General features: G+C 35.5%; 5 protein-coding genes and 1 non-coding gene across 7 annotated transcripts; 3 read left to right on the top strand and 3 right to left on the bottom strand.

Annotated features, from left to right (window-relative positions):
- Positions 1,206-2,671, bottom strand: LOC104714356. The gene is made up of 3 exons (XM_010431689.2): positions 2,551-2,671; positions 1,967-2,464; positions 1,206-1,878 (listed from the first exon to the last, which is right to left on the bottom strand). Exons 1-3 carry the CDS (start codon positions 2,627-2,629, stop codon positions 1,346-1,348), a joined length of 1,110 nt encoding a protein of 369 aa, XP_010429991.1. The 5' UTR covers positions 2,630-2,671; the 3' UTR covers positions 1,206-1,345.
- On the bottom strand, positions 7,470-7,541 carry TRNAW-CCA. Its single transcript has one exon. It is a non-coding gene; the product is annotated as a tRNA-Trp (tRNA).
- Positions 7,628-9,055, top strand: LOC104714355. Its single transcript, XM_010431687.2, has 5 exons — positions 7,628-7,832; positions 8,044-8,127; positions 8,228-8,330; positions 8,419-8,608; positions 8,695-9,055. The coding sequence occupies exons 2-5, from the start codon at positions 8,047-8,049 to the stop codon at positions 8,702-8,704; spliced, it is 384 nt and encodes a 127-aa protein (XP_010429989.1). The 5' UTR covers positions 7,628-7,832; positions 8,044-8,046; the 3' UTR covers positions 8,705-9,055.
- LOC104714354 (pentatricopeptide repeat-containing protein At1g80270, mitochondrial) lies at positions 9,416-12,054 on the top strand. Of its 2 annotated transcripts, none has more exons than XM_010431685.2 (4): positions 9,416-9,522; positions 9,698-9,754; positions 9,917-10,493; positions 10,588-12,054. In XM_010431685.2, the coding sequence occupies exons 2-4, from the start codon at positions 9,726-9,728 to the stop codon at positions 11,833-11,835; spliced, it is 1,854 nt and encodes a 617-aa protein (XP_010429987.1). In that variant the 5' UTR covers positions 9,416-9,522; positions 9,698-9,725; the 3' UTR covers positions 11,836-12,054. The 2 variants fall into 2 exon arrangements, with proteins under 2 accessions (XP_010429987.1, XP_010429988.1); XM_010431686.2 differs by having other exon boundaries at positions 9,432-9,522; positions 9,695-9,754.
- Positions 12,129-15,274, bottom strand: LOC104714353. Its single transcript, XM_010431684.2, has 5 exons — positions 14,376-15,274; positions 13,971-14,287; positions 13,163-13,894; positions 12,544-13,074; positions 12,129-12,461 (listed from the first exon to the last, which is right to left on the bottom strand). The coding sequence occupies exons 1-5, from the start codon at positions 14,638-14,640 to the stop codon at positions 12,345-12,347; spliced, it is 1,962 nt and encodes a 653-aa protein (XP_010429986.1). The 5' UTR covers positions 14,641-15,274; the 3' UTR covers positions 12,129-12,344.
- Positions 16,127-17,656, top strand: LOC104714352 (glycosyltransferase family protein 64 C3-like). The gene has a single exon (XM_010431683.2). It carries the CDS (start codon positions 16,367-16,369, stop codon positions 17,384-17,386), a length of 1,020 nt encoding a protein of 339 aa, XP_010429985.1. The 5' UTR covers positions 16,127-16,366; the 3' UTR covers positions 17,387-17,656.

Raw genomic sequence — 18,793 nt, 5'->3', positions numbered from 1 at the left:
ATTTTTGAGATATTTATAAAATAAATCCTGAAATTCATACCTATTTATAAGCATGCCATTAGCATTAATTATTAATTTGTTTTTCAATTTCTCATCCTAAATAAATTTCCAAAACTAAAACTATTAGTTTATCTCATATATACTATATATTTGTAATCATAGTTTTGAAAATTAACTTATAAATTATTTAGTATATGTACTACAAAATATTATACATACTATAACACATTATTAATACTAAAAAAAAATTAAATACACAAAAATATACACTAACATATTATATAGGCATATACCTCTATATAATTCTAGAGAACAAAAAAAGTCTAGAATTTTATATTATATCTAATAACAAATTTAATGTAATTAGGTTGTAAACTTTATAAAATGTAAGAACAAGAAAAAAAATTCAAAACCAAATTATAAATTAATTAGACAAAAATTAATTAATTGAGAATTTAAAAATTAAATAAATTTAAAATTATTATTTAAAATACAATAATTTATAATTTAGTCTCGCGGTGTACCGCGGATGAAATCCTAGTAAGTATCATTTTTCTTATGGAATTACCGAATATGTATATTGGGGATCTGATAATATATTTCTTAAATTTTTATTGGTTAATAAAGTTGAGTTAGACGATAAACCATATTTAAACGACGATTAATTTAGTTAATAAAACATGTTGGATTAGATTACTGTATTTGTAAATTTAAGAAGTACATTTTTTAATTATAAAACCAATCGAATATTTTACTTTATGGTTTTGCATCTCAACCAAGGTACCATGATGGAGGTTACATTGGCAACTATCAGCAGGTAAATCAACAACACTAAGTTACAATTTTTGTTCTCAAATTTTTACTTATAAAACTTGATATTATGACCGAAAATCACACCTTATAATCTTTGTGCAGCCTGATCAATACTTTGAAATATATATATTAAGAAAAATTTAAGAAATATAAAATTTTAAACAATACTTTGATAATAACCAATAAAAAATATATCAATACTTTAATAATAACCAATAAAAATTTAAGAAATATATTATCAGATGTATTTGTAAATTTAAGAAGTACATTTTTTAATTATAAAACCAATGGAATATTTTACTTTCAGTCAGACTTTTTCAATTAATAAGTACATTTTTCTTATAGTTCTATTTTTTTTGGCTATTAAAGTTGATTTAGACAACGATGATTAATTTAGATAATAAAATATGTTGGATTAGATCGTAAATTACGTTTTTTATTATGTAAATAAAATCTTTCGAAACATGCATAAATTACAGTTAACCACGAGATTGAGTCAATTGACGACACAAACTTCCACATTTGTCCGGCTTCACCCTCTAAGTTTCCCAACCGCCACCAGCCTAACGCCATCGATCACCGGACCACATAGCGAGCCAGAGTGATCGCTCTTCATATGGTAGAACGTGCTCAAGAAAGTGACACGTGTCCTCGCCGACGCAGCCTTGAACACAAGCCTTCCCCGTTTGAACCCACCTTTCCCTTTAGACGCGTAATCCACCATGGTCTTTCCCCGTCCAGCTAACGCCTCCACAATCATTGGTCCCTCGCAACCGTCTCTGGCGTCTCCAACGTTGAACGTGAGGGCGTAGAATTTGTTCACCGACGTTCTCACGATCTGAGAAATGGCGCTCTCTTTGCCTCCAACAAGCTCGATGGCTCGGTGTCCTTCGGGGACAGCGAAATGAGCTTTGTCTACGTACTTTACGGCCTTGAGAGACTCGATGATCCAACCGGGCAATGGGCTGTTATCGTCCTCGATGAACGGTGGGATCAGCACTCCCCATTTTGCCTTGGGAAACACGTAAGGTCCTTCTTCGAAGTTCCCATTCTTTATCAGATTGTCTACAAACAAATTAAACCACACTTAATTTAGTTAACCGGATTCGGTTTACTCTAAAAACAATACCATGATCGGTTCTGGTTCACTTACTGCCGGAGAATCTGGGAGGAAACAAAGCCTTGATAGCAACGGCGTCGATCAACGGTCCACAAGCCGGGTGCTCCTCAACACCCGGGTTATGGAACCGGATCTCGATTTTGGGTCCACCAGCTTTAAAAGCCCAAGAGTATGAGTCCCAACCATCGCTGCCATACATCGTCTGAATAGGGATCACACCTGACTCATGGGTGACAGAGATGTTAAGCCGCTCGTCCTGAGCGCAGGTTCTAGCGGCGCTGAATGTAATTGAGTACAGACGGCCGGGTATAACGGAGATTTTCTGGGAGATTGAGGCTTCGTTGCCTAAGCGAACGGCGGATGAACCTTGCGGTACGACCAAGACCATGTCGTCTTGTTTCTGACCGGATTTGATGTACTCCACAAAACCGGTTATGTCCCAGTCTGGTACGGCGGTTCGTTCCTTAACCAAGGATCCTTTCAATTGGGAGGGTCTAGGACCCAGCTCGAAATTACCGTTTGGTAATAAACCTGAAAGCACCAAACGAGTAATGTTAGTTATATTAGTTAATATATCACATCAGGTTTGAGTTGAATGAGCTTAAAAGATTCAGTACCATCACGGATTGGGACTGATAACACGATGTTCGAAGAGAGGAAGAGGAGAGCTACGAGGAGTGCGGCTTCTTGGTACATTGTATGTTCGTTGGACGAATTGAAAGATGTCGATATTGTGACTTTGTGAGTACTATCTCTAATGGTTGAGGAAGGGCTTGGGTTTTATGAGTTTGAGTTTAGAAGAAGAACACTGGTTTTGAGGAAAACCACGAGAATGCCACTGGAAGCATCGTGGGTTCTGTTTGTCAGGTGCCACGCAGACACATACAGCTAGGTCAGGAAACATTGACTTCATGATTGGAAAATTTCCGTTTCTTCGATGCATTGTTTAATTTGCCTTTATTTTAACAACGATTATAATTTTTTTAAAACAACGATTATATTTAACCATTGGCATATTGGCTTGTAAAATGAATGAAATAATGTATGTTTGAGATGTCTCAACTAGAGGTATTCAAAGTTTAAACGTCATGCAACAAATTACTCAACTCTTAACAAATAGATATTCTCGTATATATGATGCGACAACCCAAAAGTTAACGGGAAAATTATGTGCTGTTTCGAAATAAAGTAAACAAAAAAAATGAAGTCAAAAAGAATCAACGGTATGGTAGATATAAAATATTGATCACATTCTTATGAACACGTGCAGGGGTAGGTTGTTTTCTGGTGCAGGCACGACTGCCGACTTTACCGCATTACAAGTTTCGATCAATATTTCCAATGTCTCAGACATGTATTTATATGTTGTTAACATTATTATAATATTCCCAAACTCATCCGAGTATCTTCAATAAAATTCTTAGCTTTACTAACCAATTTGAACTATGCATGAACAATTTGTGGTGGTTAAATTATGGACTAAAATTTGAATGTTTTACTACGATTTGAATCATATTGGTCACTGACTAATTGTGCATGTCTTAACCCTTTTTCAAAAAGACTATTGTCTTTGTCTTTAAGTAGTAAAAGAAATCCCGCACTCCTCATATTTCGGAGATTTAGTCAGGATCAAGTTGATTTGAACATTTTCGATTATAGTAAAAGAAATTTACGATATATTTTTTAAAATGTACATATCTTTGCAAATGATCGTTTGGACTTTGAAGCATCGTAAATTGAGATTTTGCTATACTGTATGTAAAACAAGTTTACAGTTAGATACTATCTATACTATTAAAAGGGAAGCATTATTTCAAGGCAAAAATGAAACATGAGAATATATGACATAAAATAACCCTGAATAAATTAAAAAGCATACAATAGGAGAGAGATATTAAAGTAAATTTCATGGTAAAAATAAGGGGATTCTATTGTGAGCCGGATTGATTTTGTTTGGATCATGTATTAAGTGTAGGGAGCTGTTTTTCATAGTCCCGTACCCAAACAGAATCGAAACAATCATCTGCAATAAAATTCAAAAAAAATAAGTTTTTTGTTTAATCAATTTAAGGAAATAATAATTCCGATATTTATGTAAACTATTTGATTTGGGAAATTAAATTCGAAATTTTATATATGTTAACATATTTAATTTGATTATATATTTTGAGATATATCCGGAAACAAAAATTTCTGATTTTAATGTTACCTAATATACAAAATCATCTAATTTTATTTATAGAAATAATTTAGAAATGTTTCTATAAAAATCGAGCAATTAAATTCAAAATTGTATATATGTATAAAAAATTAATTTGGTTATATATTTGGAGATATCGTCGTAAACAATATTTATGATTTATATTATGATTTTCCTTTTTCTAAAATCTATAAAATCCAAAACTAAATGTACAAATCTAAAGTAAATACCAAAATCGTGTTTGTTAGTATCATAAAATATATTGTGTTTGGAAAGATATATTAATCTTCATCACTATATAAGATGTGTCGAAGTCGAAGTTTTTAGTTTCTTTCATTCACAAAAAAATTTCCCAGCATCAATATTTTGAGTTTTAAATTTTCTGACTTTTATTTTTTTCATTTTCTTATAGTGTTTTATATTTGAAACTCTTCAATAACATGTGAAACATAAAAATCAAAAATGTACAACTTCTAAAATATGGATGTTGTGAAACAATCAAGTTATAATTGATTTTTTCTTACGATTTTTTTTGAATAGTTATAGTTTTTTATGTTAGTACTTATATATACATTAATTATAATAGTGTACTTTTGCTGCATGATTTTTTGTTTTTTTGTTTTGTTAAAAACAAACTATGATTATATTGTTACACGTAGCCTATTGGTATTAAATCATATTAGTGTGATTGATTTCTTCTTTATATTTTCTCAAATCATAATGAACTTTACAGTGAACTACTCGGTTGTTATTTATCTATGTGGCAAAAATTACATAGAACTGGAAGAGGCGAAACAAATATATATTTTCAGAGCTAACATGGATTTGCATGTCTCGATGATGTTCACAGTGTTGAAGATGACTTCCCCCCTCCCCGATCAAGCTTTCTTCTTTGTATCTTAATGGGCATCATTAATACCTCAAATTACATTGTGTTCGGTTCTATTTTATGTGTGATTTTGCAGTTATTCGACTAAATCTTCATATATCCAATTAGAGTTTTTGTAATTTTTTATACTTTCAAATTTAATTTAGCACACTCAGCAATTCTATTGTTATTTATTTTAGTCAAATTATTTGATTAAAGATCATAAAATTTGGATTACTAAATTGACTTTCAGAACTTCAATGTTATAGGATTTCTGACCCTTTTATACTTATTTTCTTCTTTGAGTTTAATTTTAGTTTTTCTTTTTGGTTGGTGTATATAAAAATATTAACGATATTTTCATAAAACCCGTATAAACATGTTTGACTAATTTTCATACAAATTTTTAATATAAGGATAAAAGAGATAGAAGAGAATAGAACATCGCATGTGTTTAATATTTTTTTAAAATAATTGGGATGATTGCAATCTTTCAACCTCAATCATTTGTATATATGATAACTTAATTAAGATATACATACGTTTGTTTCAAACGTATGTTACTACTTACCTATAACATATACATGCATAAATGTGCGGGTCTAAGAACATGTATAACTAAAATAAAACAACAGTATTTTTAATATGTTCTTTTTCTTCAGCTTAGCTTGCGGAAGCATGTACTAAATCCAGTTAACTGAATGCGATTGTGTGCTAAATTTTGTTTCATTTTGTTTCGAATCAAACAATTACGTGATTGTGTGCTAAATTTTGGGAACATGATTCTGAGGAAATGATAAGAGAATAATGGGATGGAAACGGGATGAAAAGAGACGAACAAGATGAGAATATATTTTTTCAAAAAATAAAGTCCAGGGTCATGTTAGAATTAAAATGAATTAATGCTTCCAATATATTATGTAGCATATTTTCAGTTTACATAACATAAAAATGTTCAATATAAAAAATAAAAAACATTAAACCATGTTCTATAATAGTTAAAAATAAAAATAAAAACAAAGAAATGTAATCCAATATAAATTGACCATATATCAAAGAATAAGAATAAATAGGTCAACTAATCTTCTAATATTTTAATCATATGATATGATATATAAATATATTATGAATTATATTTGTGTTTGTCCCAAACGAGACTTCAAGAACTTATGTTTTCGTTCCGTCCCGTTTCTATTTTAGGAATATAAAATTTTTCCCATATCGGAAATGTATCATATTGCAACAGGCCATTACAAATGGGTATAAGATAAAATGGAACACAAAAGAACAAAACATGAATTACGCTCACTCCTAAATCTTTTTATTTGTTTCTAACAGGTTTTAATCAGATTTTAATCAGGTAAGGAACACATAATCTGGAAAATAAAATTATTAGCTAAACTATTCCTGATAAAATACAGGACAAGAATTATGGGTAATACAAATTTAAGCAGGATATATATGGATCAGACATAATTTTTAGTCATGTGGATTACGTGGAACAGATTTTCCATTAGTCATAATGCTTTTATCCATTGCAAAGCAGGTATAGCGGACCGGTTTGACCTTTTTGACAACTATATATTGGTCATCCGGTTCATGAATATTTTATTTGTTAAACTAAAATATACAATTTAAAATGAAAAATTATTATTAAAATTATAGTTTTGAGATGGAAAAATACGACATATGCGGGATATGACGGAGTTTCTGCCCTATAGACATACTATCTTTCTCTTACTATTTTTTTAAAAAATAATTGTCTTTACTGATAACAAAAACAAATTTGGTCATTCTTTTTATCTAAACCAAATTAAAAAACAAATCAAATATTAATTTAGTACGAGTTTGGATTATGAATGTTAATAAAATTCTTAATAAACGTTTACATACATAACCCACATGTACATACTAAATTATAAATATGTTAGTAAACTTAGTTTTTTTAAATCAATCCCGCACGTACGTGCGGGTCCAGATCTAGTGTAACATAAGTTTATATGTTTTGATTTGGTGATGTTGAATTTAATATTTACAAGTTACAATCTACCAGTTTACATTGGTGTCATTATTGTGTGTTACCATGTTGTTTAAATCCGCTAGACATACGTTATACGTAGCCAAATCTAGTGTAACATAAGTTTATATGTTTTGATTTGGTGATGTTGAATTTAATATTTACAAGTTACAATCTACCAGTTTACATTGGTGTCATTATTGTGTGTTACCATGTTGTTTAAATCCGCTAGACATACGTTATACGTAGCGCTAGACATATAACGACAATTAGTTTAGGGGGGAGGAAGAACACGTGCGAGAAGGCTGGAAAGTTTGACTTGTCGTAATTGCAAAGCGAAGCATCTGTATCGGGCAACTAAAAACAATGAGCTAGTAGTAGTGAACCGTATACAAAAGCCAGGGGGTTAAAATAGGAATTAAAAAAAGAAACAGGATTTAATTCGGGGGATTGAACCCGACGTGAATCGAACACGCAACCTTCTGATCTGGAGTCAGACGCGCTACCATTGCGCCACGGATCCTCGGTGCTTACTTCTCTTGATTAACTAATTATAGCTATTATAGTGATAAAACCCCCTTTCTGATTCTAATTTCCCGACGGAACAAATTAGGGTTTATCTTCGTCGATCTCTCTCTCTTTTTCTCTAGAGTCTTGTTCGTTTCTGACTCCCTCTGCAACTATCTCAGCGTTGTCGCTCTACTTGCCGGAGTCCCCCTTAATTACAAATAGATTGCTTGTGAGGGATAGATAGGCCTATATCTCTCTGCCACTTTCTCCGCCGCCGGACTCTCTTTAATTCGTTACTTTTAAGGTCCGATTTTATACTACAGACAACTATGTATGTATCTATGTAGCTTACCTCCTCCTGTTAGCTAAAGTTTCGAACTTCTCCCATTAATTTAGTATATTAGCCTTAGGATTCTGGGCTTCTCTTCATTAGAAATAACTGGTCTCTTAAGCACCTAGTGAATGCCTTTACACCTGATCTCTGAATCTTGGAATCATGCTCCTTCTTCTCTTAGGCAATGGAGGAATTAAGCCAAATACTCAAGACAAATAGCACCGATGATCTCTCTTGGTTTTGCTCTCTCGCAGAATCTGAGCTGGTATATAATTGTATTGTTGTATTTCTTCAGTCAAGCAGACATATTGATCCGTGTTAGTGATAATGACTATCGATTTCCGCTGAACATTTTGTTTTTGCAGGATTTGCTCATCAGCTTAAAGAAGCTAGCCATTCAACGCGCCAAAATATGTGGTCACCAAGAACTAGCTGACAATTTTGATCTTAAGCTGCTCCGAGCTCTAGGTTCTCTTCTAACTTCTGACACTTTTATCAAATGTTCCAGCACATCAGGATTGTTTTGATCTTATGAAACAAGAATGGTATTTCGCAGGGATTGTGCTAATGGAGTATGTAAGAAAAAGGGTACGAGATGACACTTCTCTTGCCCCAAGTGTTGTTCATCAACTCAGTCTTTTGGATAACTGTAATCTGTTGAAAACGCATGTCAGTGATACTATAGACATTGAGGAGATTCTGACTGGAATCTGCAAAATCAATTCAAAAAGGAAAGCGCGGAAAAGGTTTGTAGGGAAGTCTAAACAGAGTTAGTTAGTGTCTTCCATGCTAAGCTATAAGATATTTATGGCTTTCCTTTTCGTGTTTGAAGGAGGCACTAGGAAAATTGTAGTTGTTGCGATGGGGAAATCTGATTGCTTAAGAGTGAACAGTGAGAGGAAGAAATGGGGAGCAGGGAGCACAAGAAGACGGATTTGGCCAAGAATGCAGAGCATGTTCTTGAATACTATTGATCCTAATCTCTGGTGTTTCGGTTGACGCACGGTGGTTGCAACCGTAAATTTTTAGTAATTGAAGATGGTTTTCTTACTTGTTGTGCTTAGTAGTTGATAATAGCAATTATAGCTTTGCTTTGTGGTCTCTGGACAAATTTTTGAAAAGTTGTATAGTTGTATGTTACAAGACATGCATTTGTTGATTTGATTGAAAACAACAAAGTTCGTTTACCTCTATGTGTTAATTATTTAACTGAAAACAGGTGATGGGATTTTTATTGACGGTCAAGCGAGCAAAATATCTACTTTTATCTATCAAGCACGTAGATGGATGTGGAAGGTCTTTGATATCTCTCAAACTAGTTTCTTTCAGATATCCAAATCCAGCTTGAAACAACCTAATCAGTCTTTTCATTTATACAGATAAAAGAAATTACGATAATCAAAGGTTAAAAGGTCTGATTTTATTACGAAACCCCAATTTGGTTTATCCTAAATCCTAATGGCTAAATGACGCGACAAAACAAAACAAAAAAACCCTTGTTAGAGGGCAAAATGGTCAAAACAAGGAATTCGTAAAACCCTAAAGCTTAAAATCGTCATTTACAGTCTTCAATCATCTTCTCATAAACCCTCAGAGACTATCTCAATCCCATTTCTTGATCGGCTCACGCAGTGCACTGTCTGTCTGTTTGTTTACACACGTAATCGTCTCTTCTTCTAGCTTCTTCTGTTTTTCCTTCTCTATTTCGATTTCTCTTTTTGGGTCTGATCTGATGGTTTCAGTGGAAAGGCGTAACCTTTCTTTCGAATCTGTGATATAATAATAATCTGATCTGATATTTGTTGGGTGTGTTGTGTTTTTTCTTCAAAAAGCAGGTAATTTCCAGAAAGAGAGAGAGGAAGCATGTTCGCTCTTTCCAAGGTTTTGCGGAGGTTAGAATTATCTCTCTGATTTTTTAGAGGTGTCAGCCACTATATGTTGTCTTCCTAGAAATTAGATTTCGAATAAAGTGGAAATATTTTAGCTTTTTGATTTTACCTTGAAAATGCCTTCAATTTGGAAACTAAAAGGCGCAACGATTTTTGTTTTGGCAGAAGTCAGAGACTCCGTTTGGGAGCTTGTTCTTCTTCTGCTGTGTATTCTAAAGATATACTCCAATCCGGAGGAGGAGGAGAAAGGACCTTCTTCACTCTTCAACCCTCTTCTATTGTTGTTTCTTGTAACCGTGAAGCAGCTCTGCCACGATTTGACGAGATCTCCTCTTTCACTCAACGTGCTCTTTCCTCCAGTGCTGGCACTAAAAGTGATCAAGAAGAGGAGTATGACGACGACCTCGAAGACGGTTTCTCTGAACTCGGAAGTCCTATATCAGGCCAAAATACAAGTAGCGATGATGATGATGAGGTGGCCCCTGAGGGAAAGCTCTCCGCTGATGAAGATGACAGTGAAGAAGAAGAACTTGAACTTGACCTCACTGAAACTGAGGATAGTAAAAAGACTGTAGAATATAAACCATCTGAGCTTTTTAAGACCATTGTCTCCGCACCAGGTCTCTCTATTGGTAGTGCACTTGACAAATGGGTTGAAGCTGGTAATGATATCACCCGTGTTGAGGTTGCTAAGGCTATGCTTCAGCTCCGCAAACGTCGCATGTTTGGTAGAGCTTTACAGGTTTTTTTCTTTACTTCTCTTACTTTGTTATTTACAATTTCTATCTCAAATTTTGGTTCAAGTGCTTACGTTGTTCTGTTTCTGTTTTGTATAGATGTCAGAGTGGTTGGAAGCAAATAAGAAAATTGAAATGAACGAGAGAGATTATGCTTCTCGGTTAGATCTCACAGTTAAGATCCGTGGCTTAGAAAACGGAGAAGCTTACTTGCACAAGATCCCTAAATCTTTCCAAGGGGAAGTGATTTACCGTACCCTATTGGCCAATACTGTGGCTGCTTGCAACGTGAAGAAATCTGAACTTGTCTTCAACAAAATGAAGGACTTGGGTTTCCCTCTCTCTTCATTTACTTGTGATCAGATGCTTCTCCTCTACAAGAGGGTCGACAGGAAGAAAATTGCTGATGTTCTATTGCTCATGGAGAAAGAAAACGTCAAGCCCAGTCTTCTCACATACAAAATCCTCATTGACGTCAAAGGTGCAACAAATGACATTAGTGGGATGGAGCAAATCCTGGAGACAATGAAAGATGAAGGTGTTGAAATGGACTTCCATACACAAGCTATCATTGCTAGACACTATTCCGGAGCTGGTCTTAAAGACAAAGCCGAGAAAGTCTTGAAAGAGATGGAAGGTGAAAGCTTAGAGGCAAATCGTCGTGCATTCAAAGATTTGCTCTCCATTTATGCCACTCTTAGGAGAGAAGATGAAGTGGAGAGGATTTGGAAGATCTGTGAATCAAAGCCCCGGTTTGAGGAATCCCTTGCTGCAATCAACGCTTTTGGAAAGCTCAATAAAGTAAAAGAAGCAGAGGCCATTTTTGAGAAGATTGTGAAGATGGACAGGAGAGCTTCTTCTAATACTTACTCCGTTCTCTTGAGGGTTTACGTAGATCACAAGATGCTCTCAGAGGGTAAGGATCTGGTGAAACGAATGGCTGAGAGCGGTTGCAGGATTGAGGCAACGACATGGGATGCACTCATCAAGCTCTATGTGGAAGCTGGGGAAGTTGAAAAGGCTGATTCTTTGCTGATCAAGGCATCGAAACAGAGCCATACAAAACTGATGATGAACTCCTTCATGTATATCATGGACGAGTACTCGAAACGAGGAGATGTTCATAACACAGAGAAGATATTCCAAAGAATGAGGGAAGCTGGGTATACATCTCGGCTTAGGCAGTTCCAAGCCCTCATGCAGGCTTACATAAAAGCCAAAGCCCCTGCATATGGAATGCGAGATAGAATGAAGGCGGATAATATCTTTCCAAACAAATCCATGGCAGCACAGTTGGCTCAAGGTGATCCATTTAAGAAGACAGCTATCTCTGATATTCTGGATTGAGTAGTCTCTCTCCCTTTGCTTTTCTTCTTTGTGCTTGCAAGAAGTATCCCATTTGTCCTCCTAACGTTTAGTTTGAGAGAGTAACGTTTAGTTTAAGAAGAGTCTACTTAGTTGCTGTAATTTTTAATGTTTATGTTGGGTTCTTTGGTGATCATCATCACACTTGAGAGACCTTCAAGCCTCATGATGACATTTGGAGTGATACATTTAGACCTTCAAGCCTCATGATCATCATACTTATATACCAACAGCTGGTTTTGGTTTAGGAATACATTTAGAGTGACATTCGAAGCTGCACGTATTCCTATTGGAAAATAATTAGAATACTCCAAAAACCATGATAAAACTCAAATGAGAATAACAGAGAAAGTTACTATAACTCTGCATATATCATGAACACAAATTTATTAAGACCTTTTTTAAATCGCCCCAACTTCTTTCCTTTTAGGGCAGGCAAAAAAAGGCACAAACACTATCAATTGAGAGCTAAGACAACAAGAAGTGATCACTCAGTCACTCACTCCACTAGGTACAAGTCTACTAATGAATGGGGACATGGCTGCAAGAAGCGCCTTGGGACACTCCTCATGTGGTAGATGGCCGCATCCTGAGATTGCTACTAGCCTCTGTTTGTTGGCATGTATATTAGTTGAGGCAACAAGAGAGTTTTGATGTGTTTAATTAAATATAATATTAGTTAGGACTTACGGAGTTTACGAGTTTTGAAGCCATGACTTGGGAGGACTTAAGCGAAACAAGTGCATCTTCTGCTCCAGCAACGACTAATACTGGTAAATTTTCCACTGCCTTGAGAAGTGACAATGCATTATGAGGTGGAAGCACCATCTCGGATGAGAGTCTGCCTATCTCGTGAAGTGCCTCATCCCAACCTTCCACATGAAGTGGAGCCTTGTATAGCCTTAAGACGTCTGTTGTCATCTTGGATGGGTCATACCAAGCTCGACGATTCACCACCTGAGCTATTTCAGTGCGTAAAAGCGGGCGAACAAGGTGTTTCTTTCCAAGTGATGTATGCAAAAGTATTCTTGCAAAAGCTGGAACTACTTCCCTCGTCAAGCTTACATTAAGCAAAATCACTCCTTTAACTTTGATGGAAACATCTTTTGATTCTACCAATCTCTGTGCAGCCTTGAGAGCAAGCAAACCTCCATCATCATGGCCAACCAAGACTACAGAAGCAAATCCCATTTCCTTGCAAAAAGCAAGAAGCATATCTACCTGGAACCCATCAATGAGTGTTAACATTTCTTTCTAAGTGCAAAGACAAAGCTAGCTCCCATTAGTCTGATATTGAAGTGAAATTTACCTGATTTTCCAGAGTGTAAGGGTTTGGCATCTCTTTAGCTTCCAAATCCTTTTTATGAGTTCTGACTGTTAATCCCCATCCAGGCCTGTCAAATGCAGTGACAACACATCCAAGCTGATGGGAGAGAGAACCCATCACATGTCTCCAAGAAAACACTCCTCCGCCAAATCCATGGACAAACACCACACCAAATTGACCGCTTCCATCCACATTTTGCTGTTTCGTGGCACCAAAACTGGACACATTCATGTCATCCTCTCGACACCCATCTTCCTGAATATCTTTAAAAAGAAGAGAAGAAGGAGGATCTAACAGAGGGTCGTGCAAAGAAGAGGAAATGTTGAACAGACTGCTATAACTCCTATGGTGGTGGTGATGATTGAGCTTGTTTCTTGTGACCATGCTCAATAAACTCCTGTCAAGCTTCAACCGTCCCGCCATTTCCTCTGGTACATTAAGCATAGAATTGGTTTCAAGAGAAAGAGTTGAGGAGATGGAGTGCGGAGGAGGAGAACCAGGTGTGCAAATCTTGTAATGCAGAGTGAGCCCTCTGACATTAATGAATAAGCTTTCAAGATCAGCAAGCAATCTGACAGGGAGCTCTCCTTCCTCATGGGATGTTGAAGAAGGCAACTTTCGTCCTTCCAAGATCGATGCCTTTCCTACCAAAGGAATGGGAGAACGTGGGACTTTATGGTAACCCCCAGATAAGACACTTTTGCATGAAAGAACCTGTAACACAACAGTCAATAAGATGTTAAAAGGTGTTAAAAGAAAGAGTATCATAGAGGATAATTAAGAAACTCACAGATTCAGGGTCAACTCTGTTGTGATACAAGAGTTTTCTCCTAGCTCTGCAACTAGTTCTGTAAGCAACAACCATATGACCAAGAGCAAAAACCAGAGAAGAAAGGAACAAAACAGGCATCCCCCAAGACTTTTTGAGATGGAGTCGTTGTTGCCTTGAGGGAGATGACGACGAGGCTTCCGCAATAAGTTGAGAATTAGCAGTAAAAACGCAAGCTTTAACTGAAAGAAGGATAATTGAAACAACAGAACACATGGATACAGTTCCGAGGTAAGGACCGTGCGACACCGCAGGAGCATCAGAGAGAGAGTAAACACCTGTTGATGATCAAGAGATGAATACATTACATTACATTACATACATCTTCGAGAAAACAGAGCAAGAAACTACAGAGGAGATCCATACATATGAGAAAGAAAGATCTGACGAGGGAGACGAGAGGGATATCAGTCAAAGAGCTCTTGAAAGCGTATCGAGTAAGATGCTCCTTAAAGCCGTAGCAAGTCAAACAGGTGAAACTCGAAAGCAAAAAGGTGGGAACCAAGACGTCGCCGATGGCTACAAGCACAGGCAAGGACGAAACCAAAAGAGAAACCAACATGGCAACCATGAAGAAGAGCGTCCTTAAGCATCTTCTCGCTTTATCTACCATAAACCAACCTTTCCCCATTGCTTTCTCCAAAAAAAAAGAAAAAATATACAAATCCGAGAATCGAAGATCACCTCCGGGATCAGACTCTTTTTTGAATTAAATTATGTGGGGGTTGGAGGAGGAACCCTAACGAGAAGAGACGACCAACAAAAATCCACCAACTTCGAAGGAGGGTTTCGCGACGAAGATGGTGGCGAGTTGGCCATATGCCTTTGGATGCAGACAGAGAGAAAACAAAAACAAAAAAGTGAGCCCCCCTTTTTTGTTATACGCAATGAGTGAGAAAAAAAAAAGAATGAATCAGAAATAAAGAGGGAATGCCATTGCTACGATTCTGAAATCAAAAAAAAAGAAAAATTTAGGAGTTTCAGAATCGCAGAAACGGCTGCGAAACAACAACAGAGAAAGAAGAAGAAAATCAAAAATTAATAAAAAGGGAAAAACTTTTTTGGTGGACGACGATCCGTAATTTTTAAACTTTTAAAAACAAAATAAACAAAAATCTCCGTTTTCTTCTGCTCTTTTTTTTCTACAACGTTTCTTTTTTTAAAACATACATACATTATCTTGTTACTATTATACTCTATAGTACTAAAATCATTTCAACCTAAGCATAGAAAGACACTATACTTAGCAGTGCTATTTTTCTAAGAAAAACCAGTGTTGTAGTTTGTTTATATTTATGGAAATATTGTTTCTGTAAAAAGTAAATTCTTTTTCTAGAACATATATATAAACAGAAATTATACGTTCATGACAGGCTTGTTTTGTTTATTTGGAATACATACTCTATATAAGACTGATATTTTCTATTATTAGGAAAATTCACCTAGATCTCTTATTATTCCAAAGCTTTTGCAAACTAAATTTAAGAAAGAAAGAAAGAATAATTTAAGGAAAAACAGTGTAGATGACTGTTATGCCCCTATTGAGAAGTAGCTAACTGTAACAGTGACAACGGACTGTTTTTTAATTTTTTTTAAATTTTATGACCGTTGTTAACTTTCAAACTTGCTTAATAAAGAAGACAATACGGGGCCGGGCCATCCGTTATTAATTACTTGGCTTTTCACATGTTATGCAACATTAATAAGCTGTCACCAAACTATCTTGTTGTAACAAGATATTTTCTCCAAAACTATTCTAAATAATTAATGTCTTGTTTCGGATTACATAATTCAACACACAATGTTCAATCGTATATATATAATATCATCAAATACTTGCTAAGATAGCGTTAGTTTGACCAGAGAGACAAACCAAATGCATGAAACACCACCAATCCACACAGAGACACCACTAATAGTAAATAGAGAGATTGCATAAAAAAGGCAAACTACCAACTGAAAAGAGCAAAGATCACGTGTATGGGTCCCAAATCCCCACTCCCTGCTCTGCTCATCCTTTCACACTTTTTGAGCAGCAACCTGCTGCCGCATCTAAAGCTGCCCGAGGTACAAAACCCCTCTCCTCTACGAGTACAATAATAGCAAAAAGAAGATGTTGTATTGGGCTTTATTTGATTTGCAAACTCCATTGGGCTTAATTACATTATTATTGGGCTTTATAACTGGCAAACCCAGCTTTGATTACTTTAGGCTTTGACTTTTTGCTCCTCTACTAGTGAATCTGAAGTTCAAATCTCTCCGTCGAGAAATTCCGATGCCGGAACACCGCTTCTGCTTCTTCCCAGGTAATTTTTGATTCCCATCGTTCTGCTCTGTTTTATCGATCACATTGTGATATGGGAGTGAAATCGGTGTGGGTTGCTTTATATATATGGTTCCTCTTCGTCCTAGTCTCTGTTACGGATCTCGTCTTTTGCCGTACGCTATCACTTGATCCAGATCCGTGTGACTCAATGAATCAGAGAGAATTTGAGAAACTCAGATCGGATCAGCTAACCGTTCTAATCAACGGCTACTCTGAATCTCGGATTCCTCTTCTGCAAACCATCGTGGCCTCGTATTCAGCAGCCTCAATCGTATCATCCATCTTAGTCCTATGGGGTAACCCTAACACATCTGACCAGGTTCTTAACCAGTTATACCACAACATGACTCAGTATTCGCCTGGTACTGCTTCCATCTCTCTCATTCAGCAATCTTCGAGCAGCCTCAACGCTAGATTCCTCCCTCGTTCCTCTATAGACACTCGTGCTGTTCTAATATGTGATGATGACGTCGAGGTTGATCGGAGATCGCTGGAATTCGCGTTTTCTGTTTGGAAGTCTAATCCTGACCGTCTTGTTGGAACGTTTGTGAGGTCTCACGGTTTCGATTTGCTAGGGAAAGAGTGGATTTACACTGTTTATCCTGATAAGTACTCGATTTTGCTGACTAAGTTTATGTTGATGAAACAAGATTATCTCTTCGAGTATAGCTGCAGAGGAGGTGTGGAGATGGAGGAGATGAGGATGGTTGTGGACCAAATGCGTAACTGCGAGGATATACTAATGAATTTTGTTGCTGCGGATAGGTTAAGAGCAGGGCCGATCATGGTTGGAGCTGAGAGAGTTAGGGATTGGGGAGATGCGCGTAATGAACGAGAAGAAGAAGAACAAGTGGATGAGGGAGTAAGAGATGTGGGATTGAGCAGTAGGAGAGTGGAACATAGGAAGAGAAGAGGCAATTGCATTAGGGAGTTTCATAGAGTTATGGGGAAGATGCCATTGATGTATAGTTATGGTAAGGTTGTGAACTCTGTTGGGGAACAAGGGCTGTGTCGTAAAGCAGGAAAGCTTGTGTTTTGTGACCGAGATTGAACGCTTTTTCTCAAAGCTTATTACACGCGATGATGGAGTTAGCAGCAACATGGAAACGAAGCGTTCGAAGAAGCATAGTAATAGTGTAAGAAGAAGCTGCTGGGCTCTGAGAATATAGGAAATTTGTAAACGGGCCTTACAACTATAAGGCACAAATATCTCAAATTTTGGACCAAACTCAAAAGACATAAATGTAAAATGTAAAGTTTATGTGTAAAATAACTAGGATGTTATATAGCATTACGTAAACCGTTAAAACTATAAATCATTGTTAAGCTAAAATTGTTACCAAAAACATATGCATATACTAAGTAGAGGGAAAAACAGCTGCGAACAATATATAACGTGCGGGCGTTTACCTGTAACTAATCCTTATCATTACGTACACTAGGTGTTATTATCTTTGAATCTATATGGCTCTCTTTTGATCTTTTTTCTTTGGTAGGGGGGTAAACAACCTGTATCTCGATACCATTTGCATTCATTCTGTGCAATGAACTTTTGAGGAAGACACGGTTTCTGATGAAGGCTACTATAGGTCCTTCCACACCACCTTGATAGCCGGCATTTTTCAACCCTCTTTCAAGATTTACTCTAATCTTTTTTCATCCAGATCAGTGGGAGCAGACCTTGGATCCCAAAACACCTTGAATCATTTTTTTCAAATTTCCTTTTGATGATAACATATTTAGTGCAATTAAATCATTTGTATCTTATATGTCATATGCCATATATTTTTGTAGTTGTAGTCATATTTCAAAATCATTGTGATATATATTTTCATAAAATTTATTTTGTGGTGTTAGTTATGCATATTTTTTATATATTTATGGTGATAGCTTAAAGAGATTTAAAATGTTTCAATTAAGAAAATTTCATAAAAATAAACAGTAGGTTTGCAATATCTCATACATATATAACTAAGTGAGTCTAATCATAGATTATTAGACTAATATATTTTCCATAAAAATAAAATAAGAAAAACAACAACTACTTTATTAGGTTATTATCTTAAAGTCTTTAATTATGTCTGGACTTTGATTTATATGAAATGATAATGTTTCATATAGGAAAAAAAATTAAACTATATATCATATATTACATATATATCATATTCAAATAAACTAAACTTTTATTAAGTTAAGATATCATTGGTTAAATGAAATGAAAAATAATGATATTGTAGAATTAATAAAATTATATAAGATTTGAAATATGAGGCGATGAGAGTTATAATGAGATATGTGACTTTCTTTTAATAGATAATACAGAAATCAATGTATCAAAAGTAAATATTTGAGAGTTACAAAACTGCAATTAATTGCATACTAATATACTTTTAACATGTTCTATTATATTAAATTAAATTTATTGAGAACACTATTATGATATTATTATGGGAGTTAC

Source organism: Camelina sativa, chromosome 9, assembly GCF_000633955.1.
Source record: "Camelina sativa cultivar DH55 chromosome 9, Cs, whole genome shotgun sequence".
Classification (NCBI taxonomy): domain Eukaryota; kingdom Viridiplantae; phylum Streptophyta; class Magnoliopsida; order Brassicales; family Brassicaceae; genus Camelina; species Camelina sativa.
This window is presented reverse-complemented; position numbering and strand designations above follow the sequence as displayed.